At 40.9% G+C, this 23208-nt stretch overlaps 1 protein-coding gene across 1 annotated transcript in view; it reads left to right on the top strand.

Moving 5' to 3' along the window:
* The first annotated feature begins 23083 nt into the window (after nt 1–23083).
* Nucleotides 23084–23208, top strand: part of IL1RAPL2 (interleukin 1 receptor accessory protein like 2) — a 535136-nt gene continuing 535011 nt past the window's right edge. Inside the window, exons 1-2 of the mRNA XM_060086424.1 lie at nt 23084–23088; nt 23171–23196. Of these exons, the coding sequence (XP_059942407.1) occupies nt 23084–23088; nt 23171–23196 (31 nt within the window). The remainder of the gene's footprint in view (nt 23089–23170; nt 23197–23208) is intronic.

Genomic DNA, 23208 nt, shown 5'->3' with positions numbered 1-23208 from the left:
TGTCTATACCACACGTTTTTATTTTAAATAAGAAAAATGCAAATTGTTGGGAATTGGAAAATGTAATCTGCAGTATAAAATGAATATTAACCTTGGGACATGGCAATTTTTGTGTGACTATTTTATTTGTTATTACCTAGCTATCAAAATCTTCATTTTATGACAGCTTTTAAGACCACGTTGCTTGCAGAACCACAACAGAAATATCTGACACTGAAATCTCACTAAAATATTATTTGCCATAAATTAGAGTTCGTTATAAGATAGGTATGCCTTGGACCCTCTCCAAGGGGATTTAGTTACTGGATGGCATAAGGTACTTTCCCTTATAATGTGGCTTTCCGGGCTCTGATCCTGAAAACTGTGTTACAGGAGGCTTTGGCAGGCTTATCTCTGCATATCTTCTCTAACTGTGTTTTATGATTGGAATAAATTTCCTTAACTCAAGAATAAATGTCTAGTTCTTCAACCCAGTTTATGTCCACTCACCATTGTTGGATGATACTGTAAGTCTAGAGTTGTATAATAATATAAAGTGTTTAGCTGTCTTACTTATGCTACAGTGGCAGCAGCACTGGCTGTGAAGTCAAGACTGGGGCTTCAACTTACCGTGTGATATGAGTAAGTTGCGTAGTTTCTCTGAGCCTCAGAGTCCCATGTAACTTGGAATTACCATGTACTCTGTCCACCACCCACGGCTGTTGTGAGGAAGAAATGCAAATTATTGAGAAAATGCTTCATAAGTGTAGAATGGAGAATATTTCTTTTGCTGCTGAAATGAAGATCAATTGCTTTATAAGACTATTCAATGTGTATGTGTGGCCAGGGACAACTTTGGAATTTAGGCCTCACTCAAAGTCAGGCACAGAAATATTTCAGGGCATGTTTTATATATATAGTGGCCACAATTTTCTGAAGAGAAAATAAACACAAATGTCCTTAAACAATTATTTCTGAGTTTTGAATGATAATATGACCAATGCTTCATCCATTATTTTATGTAACTGAATTATCATGTTTTTAAAAACACGTAATGAGGGAAACTTAATGAATTCTCTTTTACAAACTCACACTTATGAAAATATAGACACTATGCTTAATGCTGTGTATGGTGGTAGAGTTAGGCAACTGTCTTGGAGTTCCTTTAGCCTCTAGGTCAGGTATAGGCAAACTATAACCAAGGGGCCAAACCTGGCACACTGCCTGTTTTTAAAAGTTCTGTTGGAACACATCCATGCTTAATTGTTTATATACTGTCTATGGCTGCTTTCACATTAAAGTGGGAGCGTTGAGTATTTCTGACAGACAGTATGGCATACAAAGTTGAAAAAAATTATTATCAGGCTCTACAGAAAAAGTTTGCTGACTCCTGCTCTATACCTTGCAGGAAAGGTTTCTCAAAAATTTCTCCCCCTTTTCAAATGAAATGCATCCTTTTCCCCTGATGTGTACCAGCTTTTTTAAGGGCTTAATTTTACCCAATGAAAGAAGCTGCAAGGATCAGCTGTTGAGGCTCTTGCTTTTGGTTTTGGTTCCTTCCAATTCTCTTTCCAACTCTGCCCATATAGCCAATAAGAACAGTAGCTAGGGCTTCTCTAGTGGTGCAGTGGTTGAGAGTCCGCCTGCCGGTGCAGGGGACGCGGGTTCGTGCCCCAGTCCGGGAGGATCCCACATGCCGTGGAGCGGCTGGGCCCGTGAGCCATGGCCAAAGAACAGTAGCTAATCTTCACTAACTGGAGTTCCCTAGCAAATCTGAAAGATTTTACTTTATGTACGAATATTGTTGGGGGATAATTCATGTTTTCTAGTACCTTTGATATATCTCTGCTAATATTCATGTTTTATGTCGAATTAGCAGAACCTGCAAGTGCAGTACACAACAGATACCCTCTGTGCTTTCTACCCTGGTGTCTGTGAGCTTTCATCATTTCTGGATCCCTAGGTCTTGCAGGTGTCTGCACAACTCACACCCCATTCCTAAAATGGTGACCAATTCAGGCTCAGGAAAGGGAGGAACTGTTCAGAGTCAGGCTTGGCCCAAGGTATGAAGAGACTGGTCCAAGGTCCTTTCCTCCTTGTGCTTGTCCATCATATCACTGATCTCTATCTAGAGGCCTGCCATTTGGTTAAGAGCCCCCTCCCATGCCCCACCTAAAGTCTAAAGAGGAGACTTAAGAGAACTCTTCTGAAGATATCAAACTCTATATAAGGTATCAGGGAAACTGATGAATTAGACACTTTTTGTAACGAGTTGAGGACATTCACCTGTTCCTGTCAACAGCTAAAGGTGGGGAAGAATAATCTAAAAGGATTTTAAGTGCTTTTGAAAAACAAAACAGAAATCTTGTACTATATTGGAATTCCCCAATTCTTAGCTGGCAGCAGATTGCCCAGTAATCAGGCTGTGCTTCAGAAGCAGTGATTGATGGAGTTCTCATATCCTTCTTTGGAAGAGAGGTGTTGGTAAGATTGGAAGTGTCCTGAGCTGATCCCAAAGCTTCCCATTTTTGATTATGGTTAAATGTGTCCAGGGTGGCCAATTTGTTCTGGTTTGCCCAGGACTGTTCTGGTTTTCAAAGTAGAAGTGCCATGTTCTGGGAAACCTTTTAGTCACAAACAAACTGGGACAAGTTGGTCAGCCCAGGTGTGACTATCGGAGAAAACAATAGTTCAACCCTAAATACTGTGCAAAGAAATGTGGAAAAAGGCGACCAAATGCCAGCTAGTGACAGAAGTGAGATCTGCTAACAAGCAAAGTGAACAGAGCAATGATAAAATCTCTGCTGGCTTACTGCAGTGGGTCACATAACAGGGACTCCCTGGCTTAACCACAGTCTCCTTTAAGTACTTTCAATTCATGTGCTATCTCTGCTACGGATTGCCAATATAGCACAATGCTTAAAACCTCAGTCTTGGGAATCAGATAGTGTGGGTTTAAATTCTGACCCTACCACTTATAAGCTGTGTGACTTTGAATGGTTATTTAACATCTCTGTTTCTGTATTCGCTATCTGTGAAAAAGGATACTAATAGTAATAACTATTAGTAATAGTGGGACTTAGAGAAATATTAAACAAGTCTTTACAAAGCACTTAGAACAGTGTCTGGAGCTTAGCATGCACTTAGTGTTAGCTACTATTATGATACATCTATGTCCATCTGTATTCTCCTTTGCACATATCACCATCATGTAGGTGTCTTATAGGCACCTCCAACTTAATGTATTTAAACTTGAACTCCTCATCCTTGTCCCCAGCTGCTCCTCCTCCCGTGTTGCCTATCTCAGTGAAGGAAGAAAGTTACCTGAGCCAGAAACTTTTGACCGTTCGTGACTCCTTCCTTTCCTTCACCCCCTACATCCAGACAATGATGTTTCATACTCCCTAAATATCAAACACTGACCATTCATTCATTCTTTGATATAGATATTCTTCATTTATTATAAAACATTTATTGGGTGCCACTTACTGTGCTATAAGTTTTGGGAGCTTGGTCTTACTGTCAACCAAGCAGAAACCTGGGAGCCACTACCCCCATGCTCTCCCTCATTCTCCAAGGCCAGACTTTCTACCTCCTTAGCATTGCTTATATCCTTTACTAGTCTCTTTTCGACCATGTTCACATTTTTTTTACCTGAACTGTGGTAATTTCATAAACCATCTCTGCTTCCAGTCTTGACCTCTCCCAGTTTTTGCTCAATACTACTACCAGAATGATTGTTGTAAAAAACTATTCAAAAGATCCTTCAGTGACTCCACATAGCTTTCAGGATAATTGTCAAACTTCTTGGCTTACCATACAAAGCACTTTTATGATCTGTCTCTTATTTACCTCACTGGAATCTTCTCCTGACACTTATGCATATGTTCCAGCTATATGGAACTACTTGTAGTTTCCTGAACACGTCACATTGTTTCAGCCCTCTGTGACCTCACACGTGTGGTTTCCTCTGCTTAGAATGTTCTCTCCTCTGTATTCATTTAACTATTGGCTCCTCCTTCTTCTAAACTTAATTCAAGGGTCACCTCCTCTGTGAAGCTCTCCCTGACCTCCCAATCTGACTTCGCGGCTCCTATGATACCATTTTTTGTCTGCGGTATCACACTAAAGAGGCAGTCTGCTTAATGGCTAAACACATAGCCTCAGGAGCAGTCTCCCTAGATTTGAATATTGGCTCTCACACATACCACCATGTGGCTTTGGGCAGGTTACTTAATTTTCAGTGTCTTTGTTTAAAAACTGGGGAAATAAAAATAATGAAACCTATCTCAAGGTGTTGTTGTGAGGATTAGATGAGTTAATACATGTAAAATGCTTAGAATAGTGCCTGGCACGTGGTAAGCACTTTGTGTCATTTATTGATACCATTATTGCCATACCTTTTAATTTAATAATCCCACTAGACTGTAAGCTTCCTGAGAGTAAGGACGATGTATTACTTACAGTATAGCCCCAGAGCCTACTCTAGTGCCTGCTACATGGGTGCTCAATAAATGCTTGTTGAAAAATGATCCAGTGAATGAATGAATAAAGAAATGGAGAACTGAAATGCCTTCCCCACCAAAAGCATTTAACTTCTCAACTTGCCAATCCCCATTTAGCCTCATGTACCTGCAAGAGGCAGAGGCTAATGTCTGCAGCTGGCCCTTTCTTTTGGCGTATGCAACGTCTACTGTGCTATTTGGGGGAAAGTATGCAGGCTCAGCTCCATTTTTCAATGCCAGGAGTTTTTACCTTTGTTATAACTTTTAAGACTTGGGAAAATAATCAAAGGATGACACCATTCCAGTTCCAAAAGTGAAATCCTAGCAAATCGCTAAAGAAAAAAAAAAAAAGAGTGGAAAGACTTCTTAGTCATGGAGCTAGCTGTGCTCCATCCTGCTCATTCTAGACACTTGAAGAGATGGTTTCGAGAATTTGCCAGATTGCAGATTAATCAGAAAGCACATGAACCGGAATGACTGACAGAACAGCAAAAAGAACATCTCTGCTTCGCATTAATGTAGACAGGCTGACCTAGATTGGAGACAATACAGTTACACAGGAGAAGCCTGCTTGATGACGCTGTTAATGGGGAGTGGGGAGGAATCTTCTATTTGACTGGCAACCTTCTATAATTAAGACTTAATCCAAACTCACTGCAAGACCATTTTTAAAATGCCATAGAATTGTTACAAGCCTTATTATAAATTATTACCTTACTTCAGTCTGATTCTCTTTCTCATTGTTACTATTCTGTGGGATTTGATATTGCCTTTCCTCAAGGAGATAACTAGGCAAGCTGGGCTTTGTATTCCAACTTCTCTCACCTCTTGTCTGAACCTACAATTAAGGCGTCCCAGATCACTGACTAGAGCACTGAGATAACTGTTTGAACTCTCATATTCAGAGATAATGAAGTGGGGAAGGGTTGGCCCAATATTATGTGATGAAGAGGTGGAAGCATTTATCTTTTATGACAAACAATTTTGCTGGCCCCTGGCAAGGGACCTCTTCCTAAGGAATGATTCTCTAACTCTGTGAGCTGGCTCTACGGGCTGACACACAATTTTCAGGAGATAATCATTACTTTTATTCAGTCAGATTTGTTTCTTTTCTTTTAGACATTTTCCTCATGAATTTGTTCTAGCTACAACACCACGCTCTTAGACTGTTGCTAATGATGGAAAAGCACCTGGTTGATTTGGTTGATTCAGTCAATCTACTGGTCAGTCACTTTAACAGGAGATGACAGACAAACACAATTATGTGAAAATGGCTTTGGGACAGTTGCAGACAGAACTGAGAAAGCATAGCACTGTTCCACCCCATCCCATCCCCTGGATGCATACACATACCAACACAGAAGCTTCTAGAACAGCCTTGCCTCCAATGTAAATGGGGGCAGCTTTATCTCAAAACTGTAAAGCTGGGGATGTGTGTCTTCAGAAAAGGCAGTGAAAGAACAGCAAGATACTGTTTTCTATCTTATTATTATTGTTATTATTGTTATTATTAGTAGTATTAGTATGTATAGAGTGTTTACTAGGTATCAAAATCTATGCTGGGTGCTTCATATAATTTACATTTCATTCTCTAATGACCCAGGAGAAAGGTACTATTATGATCCCCATTTTATAGCTGGGAAAACTAGAGGCACAGAGAGGTTATCCTAATTGCCCAAAGTCATAGAGCCACAAACAATAGCAGATTCTGAATTCAAACATAGGTATGTCTAATTCCAATGCCTAAATTCTTAACATTTTTCCTCTTCTGCTTCTCCAACAAACATGTGACCATGGCCAAGTATTTAACCCTGAGCTTCCCAACCAGTATGCTAGAGCTAAGCTACAGGGATGCCAGCACATTGATTCTTCAGCTCTTGGGTGGCCAATAAGGTCGGGGATGGCCAGTTACTTCAAGCTGCTAGAAACCTTGTCATTTTATCACAATGAACAAACACATTTTATCATTTTCTATGTGTAGGATGACATGAAAAAGTTACGGCAGTGAATTTCAGTGTCCTCATCTATACTGTGGGACTAATCATATTTATGTGTTAGGGTTTTAGTGCATATGAAATGAGACATATAAGTCACTGTATTAGTCAGGACTCTTCAGAGACTATCTATCTATCTATCTATCTATCTACCTATCATCTATCTATCTACCTACCTATCCCCAGACTGTCCCTATATATGTATATAAAGATACTTATTATAAGGAATTGGTTCATGCAATTATGGAGGCTGATAGGTTCCAAGATCTATAGTCAGCAGAGACCCAAGAGAGCCAATGGTGTAAGTTCCAGTCCTATTGCCGGCAGGCTTGAACTAGGAAGAGCTGATGTTTCAGTTTGAGTCTAAAGGCAGGCAAAAAAACAGTGTCCCAGCTCAAAGCAATTAGCCAGGGGGAAATTCTCTCTTACTCAGGGGAAGGTCAGCCTTTTACTTCCATTCAGGCCTTCAGCAGATTAGATGCGGTCTAGCCACATGAGAGAAGGCAATTTCCTTTTCTCAGTCTACTGGTTCAAATGTTAATCTTGAGGAGAGGGGAAAGATGGCAGAAGAGTAAGACACGGAGATCACCTTCCTCCCCACAGATACATCAGAAATGCATACATGTGGAACAACTCCTACAGAACACCTACTGAACGCTGGCAGAAGACCTCAGACCTCCCAAAAGGCAAGAAACACCCCACGTACCTGGGTAGGGCAAAAGAAACAAGAATAAACAGAGACAAAAGAATAGGGATGGGACCTGCAACAGTGGAAGGAAGCTGTGAAGAAGGAAAGGTTTCCACACACTAGGAAGCCCCTTCACTGGTGGAGACTGCGGGTGGCGGAAGCGGGAAGCTTGGAGCCGCGGAGGAGAGCTCAGCAACAAGGGTGCAGAGGGCAAAGCAGAGAGATTCCCGCACAGAGGATCGGTGCTGACTGGCACTCACCAGCCCGAGAGGCTTGTCTGCTCACCCGCTGGGGTGGGCGGAGATGGGAGCTGAGGCCCCGGCTTCCATCAGAGCGCAAGGAGAGGACTGGCAGTGTGAACATAGCCTGAAGAGGGCTAGTGCACCACGGGTAGCCAGGAGGGAGTCCGGGGCAAATTCTGGACCTGCCGAAGAGGCAAGAGACTTTTTCTTCCCTCTTTGTTTCCTGGTGCACGAGGAGAGGGGATTAAGAGCGCTGCTTTTAAAGGAGCTCCAGAGACAGGCGCGAGCCACGGCTAACAGCACAGACCACAGAGACGGGCATGAGAGGCTAAGGCTGCTGCTGCTGCCAACAAGAAGTCTCTGTGCGAGCACAGGACACTATCCACACCTCCCTTCCAGGGAGCCTGTGCAGCCCGCCAATGCCAGGGTCCCGGGATCCAGGGACAACTTCCCCAGGAGAATTCAGGGCGCGCCTCAGGCTGGTACAACATCACGCCGGCCTCTGCCGCTGCAGGCTCGCCCTGCATCCGCACCCCTCCCTCCTCCCGGCCTGAGTGAGCCAGAGCCCCCGAACCAGCTGCTCCTTTAACCCCTTCCTGTCTGAGCGAAGAACAGACGCCCTCAGGCGACTTACATGCAGAGGCGGGGCCAAATCCAAAGCTGAGATCCGGGAGCTGTGCGAACAAAGAAGAGAAGGGAAATCTCTCCCAGCAGCCTCAGGAGCAGAGGATTAAATCTCCACAATCAACTTGATGTACCCAGCATCTGTGGAATACATGAATAGACAACGAATCATCCCAAATTGAGGAGGTGGACTTTGGGAGCAAGATTTATTATTTTTTCCCCTTTTCCGCTTTTTGTGAGTGTGAATGTGTATGCTTCTGTGTGAGATTTTGTCTGTATAGCTTTGCTTTCACAATTTACCATAGGGTTCTATCCGTCTGCTGTATTTTTTTCTTTTTTTTTTATTTTACTTTTTAAAAAAATTTTTCTTAATAATTATTTTTTTTATTTTAACAACTTTATTTTATTTTATTTTATTTTATTTTATTTTATCATTTTTCTTTCTTTCTTTCTTTCTTTTCTTTCTTTCTTTCTTTCTTTCCTTCCTTCTTTCTACTTTTTCTCCATTTTATTGTGAGCTGTGTGGATGAAAGGCTCTTGGTGCTGCAGCCAGGAGTCAGTGCTGTGCCTCTGAGGTGGGAGAGCCAACTTCAGGACACTGGTCCACAAGAGACCTCCCAGCTCCACGTAATATCAAATGGTGAAAATGTCCCAGAGATCTCCATCTAAAAACCAACACCCAGCTTCACTCAACGACCAGCAAGCTAGAGTGCTGGACACCCTATGGCAAAGAACTAGCAAGACAGGAACACAACACCACTCATTAGCAGAGAGGCTGCCTAAAATCATAATAAGTCCACAGACACCCCAAAACACACCACCAGACGTGGACCTGCCCACCAGGAAGACAGGATCCAGCCTCATCCACCAGAACCCAGGCACAAGTCCCCTCCACCAGGAAGCCTACACAACCCACTGAACCAATCTTAGCCACTGGGGACAGACACCAAAAACAATGGTAACTACGAACCAGCAGCCTGCAAAAAGCAGACCCCAAACATAGTAAGATAAGCAAAATGAGAAGACAGAAAAACACACAGCAGATGAAGGATCAAGAAAAAAGCCCAACAGACCTAACAAATGAAGAGGAAATAGGTAGTCTACCTGAAAAAGAATTCAGAATAATGATAGTAAAGATGATCCAAAATCTTGGAAAGAGAAAAGAGAAAATGCAAGAAACATTTAACAAGGACTTAGAAGAACTAAAGATGAAACAAGAAATGATGAACAACACAATAAATGAAATGAAAAATACTCTAGAAGTGATCAATAGCAGAATAACTGAGGCAGAAGAACAGATAACTGACCTGGAAGATAAAATAGAGGAAATAACTACTGCAGAGCAGAATAAAGGAAAAAGAATGAAAAGAACTGAGGACAGTCTCAGAGACCTCTGGGATGACATGAAGTGCACCAACATTCGAATTATAGGGGTTCCAGAAGAAGAAGAGAAAATGAAAGGGACTGAGAAAATATTTGAAGAGATTATAGTTGAAAACTTCCCTAAAATGGGAAAGGAATTATTTAATCAAGTCCAGGAAGTTCAGAGAGTCCCATACAGGATAAATCCAAGGAGAAACATGCAAAGACACATATTAATCAAACAAGACACATATTAATCAAACTGTCAAAAATTAAATACAAAGAAAACATATCAAAAGCAGCAACGGAAAAACAACAAATAACACAAAAGGGAAACCCCATAAGGTTCACAGCTGAGCTTTCAGGAGAAACTCTGCAAGCCAGAAGGGACTGGCAGGACATATTTAAAGTGAGGAAGGAGAAAAACCTACAACCAAGATTACTCTACCCAACAAGGATCTCATTCAGATTTTATGGAGAAATTAAAACCTTTACAGACAACCAAAAGCTGAGATAGTTCAGCACCACCAAACCAGCTTTACAACAAATGCTAAAGGATCTTCTCTAGGCAAGAAACACAAGAGAAGGAAAAGACTTATAATAAGAAACCCAAAACAATTTAGAAAATGGTAATAGGAACATACATATCGATAATTACCTTAAATGTAAATGGATTCAATGTTCCCACCAAAAGACACAGACTGGCTGAATGGATACAAAAACAAGACCCATATATATGCTGTCTACAAGAGACCCACTTCAGACCTAGAGACACATAAAGACTTAAAGTGAGGGAATGGAAAAAGATATTCCATGCAAATGGAAACCAAAAGAAAGCTGGAGTAGCAATTCTCATATCAGAAAAAAATAGACTTTAAAATAAGGACTATTAGAAGAGACAAAGAAGGACACTACATAATGATCAAGGGATTGATCCAAGAAGAATATATTACATTGTAAATATTTATATACCTAACATAGAAGCACCTCAATACATAATGCAAATACTAACAGCCATAAAAGGGGAAATCGACAATAACACATTCATAGTAGGGGACTTTAACACCCCACTTTCACCAATGGACAGATCACCCAAAATGTAAATAACTACAGAAATACAAGCTTTAAATGATACATTAAACAAGATGGACTTAATTGATAATTATAGGACATTCCATCCAAAAACAACAGAATACACATTTTTCTCAAGTACTCAGGGAACATTATCCAGGATAGATCACATCTTGGGTCACAAATCAAGCCTTGGTAAATTTAAGAAAATTGAAATTGTATCAAGTATCCTTTCTGACCACAACGCTATGAGACTAGATATCAATTACAGGAAAACATCTGTAAAAAATACAAACACATGGAGGCTAAACAATACACTACTTAATAACGAAGTGACCACTGAAGAAATCAAAGAGGAAATTAAAAAATACCTAGAAACAAATGACAATGGAGACACGACAACCCAAACCCTATGGGATGCAGCAAAATCAGTTCTAAGAGGGAAGTTTATAGCAATACAATCCTACCTTAAGAAACAGGAAACATCTCGAATAAACAACCTAACCTTGCACCTAAAGCAATTAGAGAAAGAAGAACAAAAACACCCCAAAGTTAGCAGAAGGAAAGAAGTCATAAAGATCAGAACAGAAATAAATGAAAAAGAAATGAAGGAAATGATAGCAAAGATCAATAAATTTAAAAGCTAGTTCTTTGAGAAGATAAACAAAATTGATAAACCATTAGCCAGACTCATCAAGAAAAAAAGGGAGAAGACTCAAATCAACAGAATTAGAAATGAAAAAGGAGAAGTAACAACTGACACTGCAGAAATACAAAAGATCATGAGAGATTACTATAGGCAACTCTATGCCAATAAAATGGAAAACCTGGAAGAAATGGACAAATTCTTAGAGATGCAAAACCTGCCAAGACTGAATCAGGAAGAAATAGAAAATATGAACAGCCCAATCACAAGCACTGATATTGAAACTGTGATTAAAAATCTTCCAACAAACAAAAGCCCAGGACCAGATGGCTTCACAGGCGAATTCTATCAAACATTTAGAGAAGACCTAATACCTATCCTTCTCAAACTCTATAGCAGAGGGAGGAACAGTCCCAAACTCATTCTACAAGGCCACCATCACCCTGGTACCAAAACCAGACAAGGATGTCACAAAGAAAGAAAACTACAGGCCAATATCACTGATGAACATAGATGCAAAAATCCTCAACAAAATACTAGCAAACAGAATCCAACAGCACATTAAAAGGATCATACATCATGATCAAGTGGTGTTTATTCCAGGAATGCAAGGATTCTTCAATATATGCAAATCAATCAACATGATACACCATATTAACAAATTGAATGAGAAAAACCATATGGTCACCTCAATAGATGCAGAGAAAGCTTTCGACAAAATTCAACACCCATTTATGATAAAAACCCTGCAGGAAGTAGGCATAGAGGGAACTTTCCTCAACATAATAAAGGCCATATATGACAAACCCACAGCCATCATCGTCCTCAGTGGTGAGAAACTGAAAGCATTTCCACTAAGATCGGGAACAAGACAAGGTTGCCCACTCTTGCCACTCTTATTCAACATAGTTTTGGAAGTTTTAGCCACAGCAATCAGAGAAGAAAAGGAAATGAAAGGAATCCAAATCGGAAAAAAAGAAGTAAAGCTGTCACTGTTTGCAGATGACATGGTACTATACATAGAGAAGCCTAAAGATGCTACCAGAAAACTACTAGAGCTAATTAATGAATTTGGTAAAGTGGCAGGATACAAAATTAATGCACAGAAATCTCTGGCATTCCTGTACACTAATGATGAAAAATCTGAAAGTGAAATCAAGGAAACATTCCCATTTACCATTGCAACAAAAAGAATAAAATATCTAGGAATAAACCTACCTAAGGAGACAAAAGATCTGTATGCAGAAAATTATCAGACACTGATGAAAGAAATTAAAGATGACACAAATAGATGGAGAGATATACCATGTTCTTGGCTTGGAAGAATCAGCATTGTGAAAATGACTCTACTACCTAAAGTAATCTACAGCTTCAATGCAATCCCTATCAAACTACCACTGGCATTTTTCACAGAACTAGAACAAAAAAAATCACAATTTTTATGGAAACACAAAAGACCCAAATAGCCAAAACAATCTGAGGACGAAAAACGGAGCTGTTGGAAACAGGCTCCCTGACATCAGACTATACTACGAATCTTCAGTAATCAAGATAGTATGGTACTGGAACAAGAAAGGAAATATAGATCAATGGAACAGGATAGAAAGTCCAGAGATAAATCCACGTACATATGGACACCTTATCTTTGTTAAAGGAGCCATGAATGTGAAAAAAGGACAGCCTCTTCATTAAGTGGTGCTGGGAAAACTGGAGAGCTACATGTAAAAGTATGAGATTAGAACACTCCCTAACACCATACACAAAAATAAGCTCAAAATGGATTAAAGACATAAATATAAGGCCAGAAACTATCAAACTCTTAGGGCAAATCATAGGCAGAACACTCTATGACATAAATCACAGCGAGATCCTTCTTGACCCACCTCTTGGAGAAATGGAAATTAAAAAGAATGAACAAATGAGACCTAATGAAACTTCAAAGCTTTTGCACAGCAAAGGAAACCATAAACAAGACCAAAAGACAACCCTCAGAATGGGAGAAAATATTTACAAATGAAGCAACAGACAAAGGATTCATCTCCAAAATTTATAAGTAGCTTATGCAGCTCAATAACAGAAAAACAAACAACCCAATCCAAAAATGGGCAGAAGACCTAAATAGACATTTCTTGAAAGAAGATATACAGACTGCCAATAAACACATGAAAGAATGCTCAACATCATTAATCATTAGATAAATCCAAATCAAAACTACAATGAGATATCATCACACACCGGTCAGAAGGGCCATCATCAAAAAATCTAGAAACAATCAATGCTGGAAAAGGTGTGGAGAAAAGGGAACACTCTTGCACTGCTGGTGGGAATGCCAATTGGTACAGCCACTATGGAGAACAGTATGGAGGTTCCCTAAAAAACTACAAATAGAACTACCGTATGACCCCACAGTCCCACTACTGGGAATATACCCTGAGAAAACCATATTTCATAAAGAGTCATGTGCCAAAATGTTCATTGCAGCTCTATTTACAGTAACCAGGAGATGGAAACAACCTAAATGTCCATCATTGGATGAATGGATAAAGATGATGTGCCACATATATACAATGGAATATTACTCAGCCATAAAAAGAAATGAAATTGAGTTATTTGTAGTGAGGTCGATGGACCTAGAGTCTGTCATACAGAGTGAAGTAAGTCAGAAAGAGAAAGACAAATACCGTGTGCTAACACATATATATGGAATCTAAGAAAAAAAATGTCATGAAGAACCTAGGAGTAAGACAGGAATAAAGATACAGACCTACTAGAGAATGGACTTGAGGATATGGGGAGGGGTAAGGGTAAGCTCTGACAAAGTGAGAGAGTGGCATGGACATATATACACTACCAAACGTAAAATATCTAGCTGGTGGGAAGCAGCTGCATAGCACAGGGAGATCAGCTTGGTGCTTTGTGACCACGTAGAGGTGTGGGTTAGGAAGGATGGGAGGGAGACACAAGAGGGAAGAGATATGGGAACATATGTATATGTATAACTGATACACTTTTTTATAAAGCAGAAACTAACACACCATTTAAAGCAATTATGCTCCATTAAAGATGTAAAAAAAATGTCAATCTTATCCAGAAACACCCTCAGAGACACACCCAGAATAATGTTTGACCATATGGCTAGGCAATCTGCAGCCCAGTCATAAAATTAACTATCATAGTCACCTAGCAGTGGTTCCTGATACCTGGTAAGGACTTAATAAAGATTCTTCCCTTCAGGTCCACTTCCTGGATCTTTATATCAAGTCTGTACAGTAAGTAGAGCTAGTATCTCCATTTTACAGATTATAAAATGGGATCAAACCCAGATATCCTCAAGTGTTGTGCCCTTTGGCCTCTACCATCTAACTGCCATACCACTCTTTGGTGATGATATGACTTACTAAGGGCCAGAAAACACCCAAAGGCCAAGTACCCCTTTCCTTTTTCCTACTCGCATCTCTACTTAATCAAAACTATTCAGGGTCATATTTTATCAATAGGTTTGTGCTGGATGATGATATAGAGTAATGGGTTAATCAGATTAAGGAATTTGTGCTCATATATAATATCTCTGTTAGGAGGTTTGACACTACTCCTAGGGCGCAAGACATTCTAATTCAGTAAAACGGCATGATTCCAAACACTATAAAATGTGACACAGAGGAGATAAACCCAGGTAAATCCCTTTGGCTGGGAAGGTTTTCAGTGCCTCTCAAACTGAACAAGACCTAATAGAAGTTGTGGTGCGGGGGGCAGGATTCTGCTTGTTCCTCCTATAAATTGAGCTGATTTCCAGGCACAGTTGGGAAGAGCTTTGTAAGCTGCATCTTTGAAAGTCAGCAGATACAAACGAGTCCACTTCCAGTCCCCATTCCCAGCCACCTCATTATATTGAAGTCAATGTCATAAACGACATAGCCACAGCTTCTGCCTTGTTACAGAAAGTTTCCATGCAGCTTGCTAAATGTGCCCCCATCCAAAGAGATATGTAAAAAAGGGAGAGAGTCGTTTGAATCTTTTGTATATGTACTATGCAAATATCATAATAATAGGAGAAATTACAAACGAGTATAAGAATTTATAACATCTTAAGGGGGGGATTAGCAAGATAATGAGTTGTTATGGTTACCAGTGAGAATTGAATTATCACTACTGCTATTATATATTATTTCTAATAATATGCAGTACCATTTCTAACATTAAACATTATTTCAAATATCATAAATTATATTACTGATAACAATCATCACTGCTATAGTTATAAATCAAATTATATTTATTATCACTACTATTAACCATAACTAATACTTATTCAGTATTTACTAGGTGTTAGGTACTGTGTGTTCTAAGTGCCTGACATGTATTCATCTTTAAGTCCTCACAATGACCCTATGAAGTAGGCACAGATATTATTTCTGTTTTGCTGATATGGAAACTGAAGCACAGGCTTGCAGAAGTAAGGAAGAAGGTGGGGCTCATGGTACGTGGCAGAAACAACAGGGCTCCCCCCAGGCCAGCTTGCTCCTCATCTTCCCTTTGTCCCCTCACTCCCTATATTTCTGCAGCACAGAGGATAAGGCTAGGTTTGTATTTTGAGAGGTAGTCTCTTTCCACTGCCCTGTATTTTGGGGGGTCTGTGGAGGAAGGTGATCTAGCCTCCAAATTATGTTAGGGAGTATACCTGGGGACATTGGTCCCGATATCCCCATTTGTTCCTATTTAGGCTGCAAGCATGCTAAGCTCCATGCTAACTAAAATAGCACCTCTGTGTGTATGCATGTGTGAGTGTGGCCTGGGCAGACCCTGTTGAGCACGCTCCCTCTACTCTCCACCCCGGCTCTCCTGGCCTGCCTACCTGCTTATGTCTGACTGGCACATACAAATGCTGAAGGGTGGAGGCTAGTGCTGGGGCAACAGGGAATGCCCCTCCCTGGCTGCCACCACCACAGGTGATTCATGTTTCGGGAAATCTTTCCACAGGGTTCACAATGTTACAGTGTCCAATCCCAGATCTCTCTGAATCCAGCGCGTTCTCTGGCTTAGAGTTCATGCCCTGGCTGGGATGAGGAGAGAGAGAACCATTTGGAAAAGGAATAGCAGCAGGCGTGTAGGCAGTGAGTGAAAGAGAGAAGAAAGAATTGAATGAGGAGTTGAGAGAAGGAGGAAGATTTGTTAATGGTGGGGGGTGTTGTCAGTCAGGGTATTTTTTGGGGGGGAAATTTTATTGAAGGATAATTGTTGGGGGAGACTCTCATGCTCCCACACATCTTGCTGGGGATGCCAAGAATGCAAGGCATTGAGGTCCTTTACCTGGACCATTTCTCAGTACTGTTTGCAACACACAACCTTAAGGAATGTGGTAAAATCTCTCAGGGTAAAGACTGGGCGTGCTGCTTGCTGTGGATTAGTGGATTCCCCAAGCTCAGTGTTCCTCGACTCTGTTACACAGCAGCCTCCTGGACTGTTCTGTGTCATTCCTGTGGGAGTTGAGGGACACGGAAACCTATGCAAATATGCTGATGTTCATGCTGTTTGCTGTCCCGCAAGTAATAATAATAAGATGATCATCATTGCGAAGGGAGCCAGTCTTGGTGAGTCTTTAGTCAAGTGTGAAGCTGACAACTGGGATCTATGAGGATCTTGTCATATTTCCCAGGCCTCTTGGGTAGGCAGCTGAAGCATGTGGCATTGTTTAGCTGATGGGGTGGTTCATGCGTGCATCCACCCATAGGCAGCATGCTTTACTGGCTTTGGAGCATGAGGTTGGGCAATGGAGGCAGGGCAGCACCTGTGGGTGGAAGGGCCACAGTGCTCCCCCCTCCACTACCTCTTGTCCTTATTCTCTATCCTGAAAAGGGGGAAACAACAGGGACCTGAAGAGAGCTAGAGGGATCAGGGACAGCTGGAAGTCACAGGGAGCAGCCCCGGAGGCTGTGGGATCACCTGGGAAGGACACATTCACAGAATTGTCACATCCTTTCCAGGAGAGCCTATCTCGGCTAAGCTCAAGCAAAAGTATACCTTACTGTGTTTTGGAGAATTGCCTATTCCCAACCCCCAAGGATCCTGGAGAGGGGCAGAGACCATGCTGAGAGGGTGAGCACGGTGTGCCCCAGGACAAGAACACCCTGTGGTCTGCCAACCATCAGTACCAGAAGGCCTGGATGCCCTCGGGTGAGGAGAGCATCAGCTGTGCTTGGCAGTCCTGGCAGGACAGTTGGAGAGTACTCGGTGGATGAAATGTATGTGTGGAAGACCTGAGGCCAAAGAGTTTGAGCAGGGCAAAGGCAGCAAGGGCAAGAGGCTGGGGACATTACCTTATGGACAAAACCAGACATCCTCCTGGATGGACCAGGAGAGGAGCTGATGTGTGAGGCCTCCTCAGGGCCCTAATAATCTGTGAAGGGAAAAGAAAAGGGGTAGGGATTAAGAAGTTATATTAGTTTTCTACCACTGCCATCACCGATTACCACAAATTTTTTAGCAGCTTAATACAGCCCCTATTTATTAACTCACTGTTTGGTAGGTCCAGCTGGGCTCACCTGAGTTTTCCGCTTAGGGTCTCACAAGGCCAAATTCAAATGTCACCGGAGCTGGGCTCTTGGATGGAGGCTCATTCAGGGTACTGGCGAATCCAGTTCTTGCTGACTGGAGGACTGAGCTAGCTGTCAGTTGGGAGCCACTTTTTGTGCCTTGAGGCTTGTGTCATTCCTTCTCAAGTGGCCCCCTCCATCTTCAAAGCCAGCAATCCTGCATCGTGTGCTTTTCACACTTCAGGTTTCTCTGACTCCACCTTCTGCTATAGCTGGAGAAAACACGCTGCTTTTCAGCCCCCATGTGATTAGATCAGGTCCATCTGAATAATCTCTCTATTTTATGGTCAACTGTGCCGTATAACATAACATTATCACATAAGTGATATTTCATCCTATTCACAGGTTCTGAGGATGAGGCTGGGGCATCTTTTGGGGGGTCATTGTACTACAAGAGAGTTTATGGGTTTCGGGGGCAGGGAATTAGGATTTCACTAGGAACATCAGGCTCCAAAGACCTACCCCACACCCTCAGCCAAAGCAGGGTCCAGGAGCTTATGTTCTCGCTGGGGAGGTGGATGTAGGGAGAAGATGGTAGACATACCCTGGCAATGGTTATCTCTTAACAACTTATGATCTAGTGATATTGATGGGCCCCAGAAATTGAGCTACAATGACTGGAGGTGAGGACTGAAAGAGGGAGAAATGGGTCAGGAGGGCTCGCAGGGTTCTGGGACTTAAGATTCTCCCATTCCCAAGTCTCCTAAAAAAAGAGTATGAAAAGCCTTCCTCCCCACCTAGCCACTTAAATGGGGTCATTCCTTGCCCCTCTGGAATTGCATGGTGAGACCTATGTGGTAGGGACATATCTGGTGTCCAGGATCACATCTTTGTCTGAGTCACATTTAATGAGCTAGAGATACAGTAGGTAAAAACTGCAGGCTTATTCAGGAGTGGTTTGGGACAGAGCCAGAAGCAAAGCAGAGACCAACAAGAAAATGTGGTCTCTGGCATCTAACTCTGGTTTTCCAGGGGTCATGCAGGAGGGGAAATAAGTGGTCAGGCCTCCATGGTCTGGTGGAGGGAAGGGGTTCTGAATCTGGGGCTCTGTGTCCCAATGGTCCGAACCCTGGCAGTCTGGGCTTTGTTACTTTCAAAGTTTCTGTAAAATGCCCAATCTCAGTGGCAGATAAATAATCATTAACAGGAAACCGTGGCCTGGTGTGGGTAGGTATGCCCATGTAAATCACACCCTTTCTGTTTTACCCTCTAGAGATCTTTTATCCAGCCTTCTACTAGTGTGTGGAACTGATGTTGGGGTGGTGTACCTGGGGTTCTGACTGCTTCTTAAGCAGACTTCTAACCAATCCTATTGGTAAGTCTCACATTCAACCTCCCACCACTCCTAGAGGGAACTCTTGCTGACAAACTCTATCCATTAACAAATCTCCCCTCTTCCTTCTCTCAATTCCTCATTCACCCAGACATCATCATCATTCATCTCTTCAGTGCCCCAGGGAATGAGACTCATTCCATTCCCCCCATAGTCTTCCAGGCTACATCAATTGAGCTGGGCCTTATCCAAGTACATATCGGGCACATGCAGCCTAGAAACCTTGTACCACTGTGTGATGTCAAATACTAGCTACATAAACAGCCATGAACAATAGACTGTTGACATGATGAGTTGTCCTTTGGGCAGGGAGGGCAGGGCAGGTGGATAAAGTGGAGAGGGTGGCTGCCAAAGATGGAGAGAGAAAAGAACACTCACTGACTGAGCACCGGGAATAATATCTTTCCTTTGCATTTCTCCTTTTTAAAATTTGCTCACGCTTTTCACCTGGGCTACTAGGAGCTAAGGGCTATAATGAAGGATTAACAAATTTTTGAGAGGCATTTATTGTGCACCAACACTGTACCAGGTACTTTTGGCTTGAGCTACTTTAAATGAGTCTCCTGACAACATCAGGAGGGAGAGATTCAGCCCCTCTTTATACTGGTCATCCCACCCCTGCCTGGATCCCCAACATTAGAACCTCCAACACTAGCCACTGCCTGTGCCTGTGACCGTTTTATGATGAAAAAGAAAGAAATCCTCATTCTTGTCTGATACATCATAATAATAAGATTATAACTTGCCTAAAATTATTAGTTACATGTGATAATTATTCCCATTAATACCCAAGAGAGTAGTAGTGGTTAAAAGAATGGAACATGGACTCAAACTGGCTGTGGAATGTCAGGCAAGACATTTAACCTCTCTGAGTCCCAGTTTGCACAGATGTAAACTGGGCATGTCTATAATACACCTATCTTACTTATAAGGTTGTTGTGACAACTAAATGAGTCAATGCATGTAAAGTGCTTAAAGCAGTGCCTGATACACAGTAAGGAGTTAAACTCTCCTATTATTAATATTATTATCCTTACAACTGTGTACCAAGTTCAAAGTCATTTAAGTCTGACAAAAACCCTCTGAGGTGTGAATTTCTCCATAGTTTACAAGAAATACTCACTCCTAATAGTAATTTTGACTCTAGCACTAACGTAAATGCAAATAATAACAGTATCATTGATGCCTCAAAATTATGTCCATTTTACAGATGCATGCCAAGATTCTCAGTAGTGGTATTAATTATGACTATAATATCAATAGAATGTAAATTATCAATATTCCAAAATCATCTCCATTTCACAGGCAGGAACAGATAATACCATTATTTGTATATTGGTGTCCATCATTAAGATAGATGATAAAATAACATTAGTGATAATAAAAACAACAACAACAGCAATAACAACATTAAATATGTGATATAATTATGCCATTTCCCAGGAAGAAAATACCACACAAGCATTACCATGAGTGGTAGTTACTATAGTGTTTTAAAAATATCACAATAATGCAAGTAACTGCATTAACGCTCTACCTCAGTTATCCTGATTCTGATGAGATAAAAGGTTTCTTAGCAATATGGTACAGCAGTGTTTCTTAGCAGTACAGAATTAATTTATTACTAATTATATTTATTACTAAATTATTAACCTGTGTTACACTTACTATAATACTATAATACTTGTAATACTTAATACAATTATGGTATACATAGTAATACAATTGTGATTGTATTACTATTACTATTAATCATTATAATGATTAATCATATAACCATTTAATTATGACCTTAATTATAATAATGGGTATTATAAAGGTAAAATAATTAAATAATATAAGTAATTTACAATAATGTAAACACAAATAATAATAATGAACAGTAATTATCCCCAGTTAACAGCAAGTAAAGCATAACACAAGCCTCCCTGGTGGTGCGTCCTGGCTAATATTATAACATTATAATATTGTAGAATTATAAATAATAATATTATGGATATGCAATAATTATGCCCCTTTTACCCTGGGGACAATCAGTACCTGTACACTGAGACATATATTAATCCTCTAATGTTAACCTAAATGCATATAGCAACATTGTAGGATGTCCTGTAACCATACCCATTTCTGTGAGACAAAGACCAGCATCCTAGGTAGTGAAACTATGATAATGGTGCTAACACTTTGCAGGTACAGTCTATACCCAGGAACCCAGAAAGTGCTTTGAACTCGGCTATTTCCCTGGCAGGGAAGGCAGGGCCAGCTCCACAGTGGGTGGCACCCCCTTGAGCACCACCTAGGCCATATCAATGCTATAGGTAAGTACCTGCACTGCACAGTACCTCCCAGTCACTTGGAGTGCAGGCACCGGTTTTGACACCCTGCCAGCATCCCCTCAGCTCACAGTGACCCTCTGCATCTATCCCCAGAAAGTGCTATCCTCTGGTAGTCACTGAGGAGTGGCACTCCATGGAACCAAAGCCATGGACATTTCTTCCTCAAGGCCACGTGGACTAACCCACTAATGGGCACTTCCAGGTGCCCCAAGGCTGCCACTGCCCCCAGCCACAGAGGTGGACTGGAGGACCACACTGGGGGTGGGGGGAACAACTGGGTAGAGACAGAGAGGGAAACCTGTTTCCCCCTTCCATTACCACCCTTCCTCCTTTCCTGGACACCTACCTGGGGGAGGCAGGGGTTCACAGTACAGACCACAAATTCTTTTGCAAGTGGATAGGGATCAGATGCACTTGAGAGATGGGGGAAGGAAAGGAAATGTTCAGGGTCTGGAAGGTTCTTCTGGAGATGAAGTGAGTTGGAGGAGGTTATCAAGCTACACATTCCTTTGTCTGATCAATCCTGGAATCAGTAAATTCTCCTCACCCCGAAATTATTTGAACAGATAAGTGAAGGAGGTTGGTAGCCAATGAGCCATGTGGATGTCTGAGGGAACAGTGTACTAGGCATAGGGCACAGCCATTGCAAAGGCCTGGAGTTAAAAGAAGCTCTGCTGATTTTATGAACTATCTGAAGGGCCCTAGCATGGACCAGTTTGTAATGACAAATAATAACAATATTAACCAACTAACAGAGTAGTTCTCAACTCTATCTGGTTCTACTCTCTCTTTTGAGGATAGTTGCAATTTTATATAGCAAACGTTTATTTGAATTTATGACATCTTATATAAGATATATATTAGGATGAATCATATGAAGTTGTCAATATTTGGTCTTTTTTATAAATTTATTTATTTATTTTTGGCTGCATTGGGTCTTTGTTGCTTCACACAGGCTTTCTCTAGTTGCAGCGAGCGGGGGCTACTCTTCGTGGCAGTGCACGGGCTTCTCATTGCAGTGGCTTCTCTTATTGCGGAGCACGAGCTCTAGGCACACAGGCTTCAATAGTTGTAGCTCGTGGACTCTAAAGTGCAGGCTCAGTAGTTGTGGCGCACAGGCTTAGTTGCTCCACGGCATGTGGGATCTTCCAGGGCCAGGGCTCGAACCTGTGTCCCCTGCATTGGCAGGTGGATTCTTAACCACTGCACCATCAGGGAAGTCCCAGTATTTGATCTTTTTGACTTAAACAGCAATTTCATATTATTCAACCTATTATAATAAACATATAAATATAATTATATATATTTAGTTACAGATATTTATTTTATATTATAAATACACATTATATAACTACATAAACTTAAAATAAACCCATATAAATATATGCAAATTTATAAACTACGATAAGCAATCTGTAATAGAGTAAATGTATATATAATCTATACATATAAATATATGCAGTCTTCAATAATATAATATTGTTATAATATAGCAAGTATATATATTATAGTAGTGTAGAGTGATACACACATATTACTCTATACAATTATATACAGTTAATATTGAAACATATATATCATGCTAAAATATTATTTAATGGCCCTTTACTGTCCTGAAATGAAATTTATAAGTAATATGACTTACCTATGCCCCAAATTTGAAAAAAACAATTTAATTATAAAACAATTTAATGACCTAACTTTAATATAAAGATGGTGTAAAAGACAATTTTCATTGAAATAATGTATATTGTTGTATGTAAAGACTTGAGAAGTATAATAGAATAATTTAAAAAATAGATATATAATTAAAAGAAGAAATAGTAGTAGTTGAGGTC

This window comes from Mesoplodon densirostris, chromosome X, assembly GCF_025265405.1.
Source record: "Mesoplodon densirostris isolate mMesDen1 chromosome X, mMesDen1 primary haplotype, whole genome shotgun sequence".
Lineage (NCBI taxonomy): Eukaryota > Metazoa > Chordata > Mammalia > Artiodactyla > Ziphiidae > Mesoplodon > Mesoplodon densirostris.
Note: the sequence above shows the minus strand (reverse complement) of the source record. Positions and strands in the feature narration are given on the sequence as shown.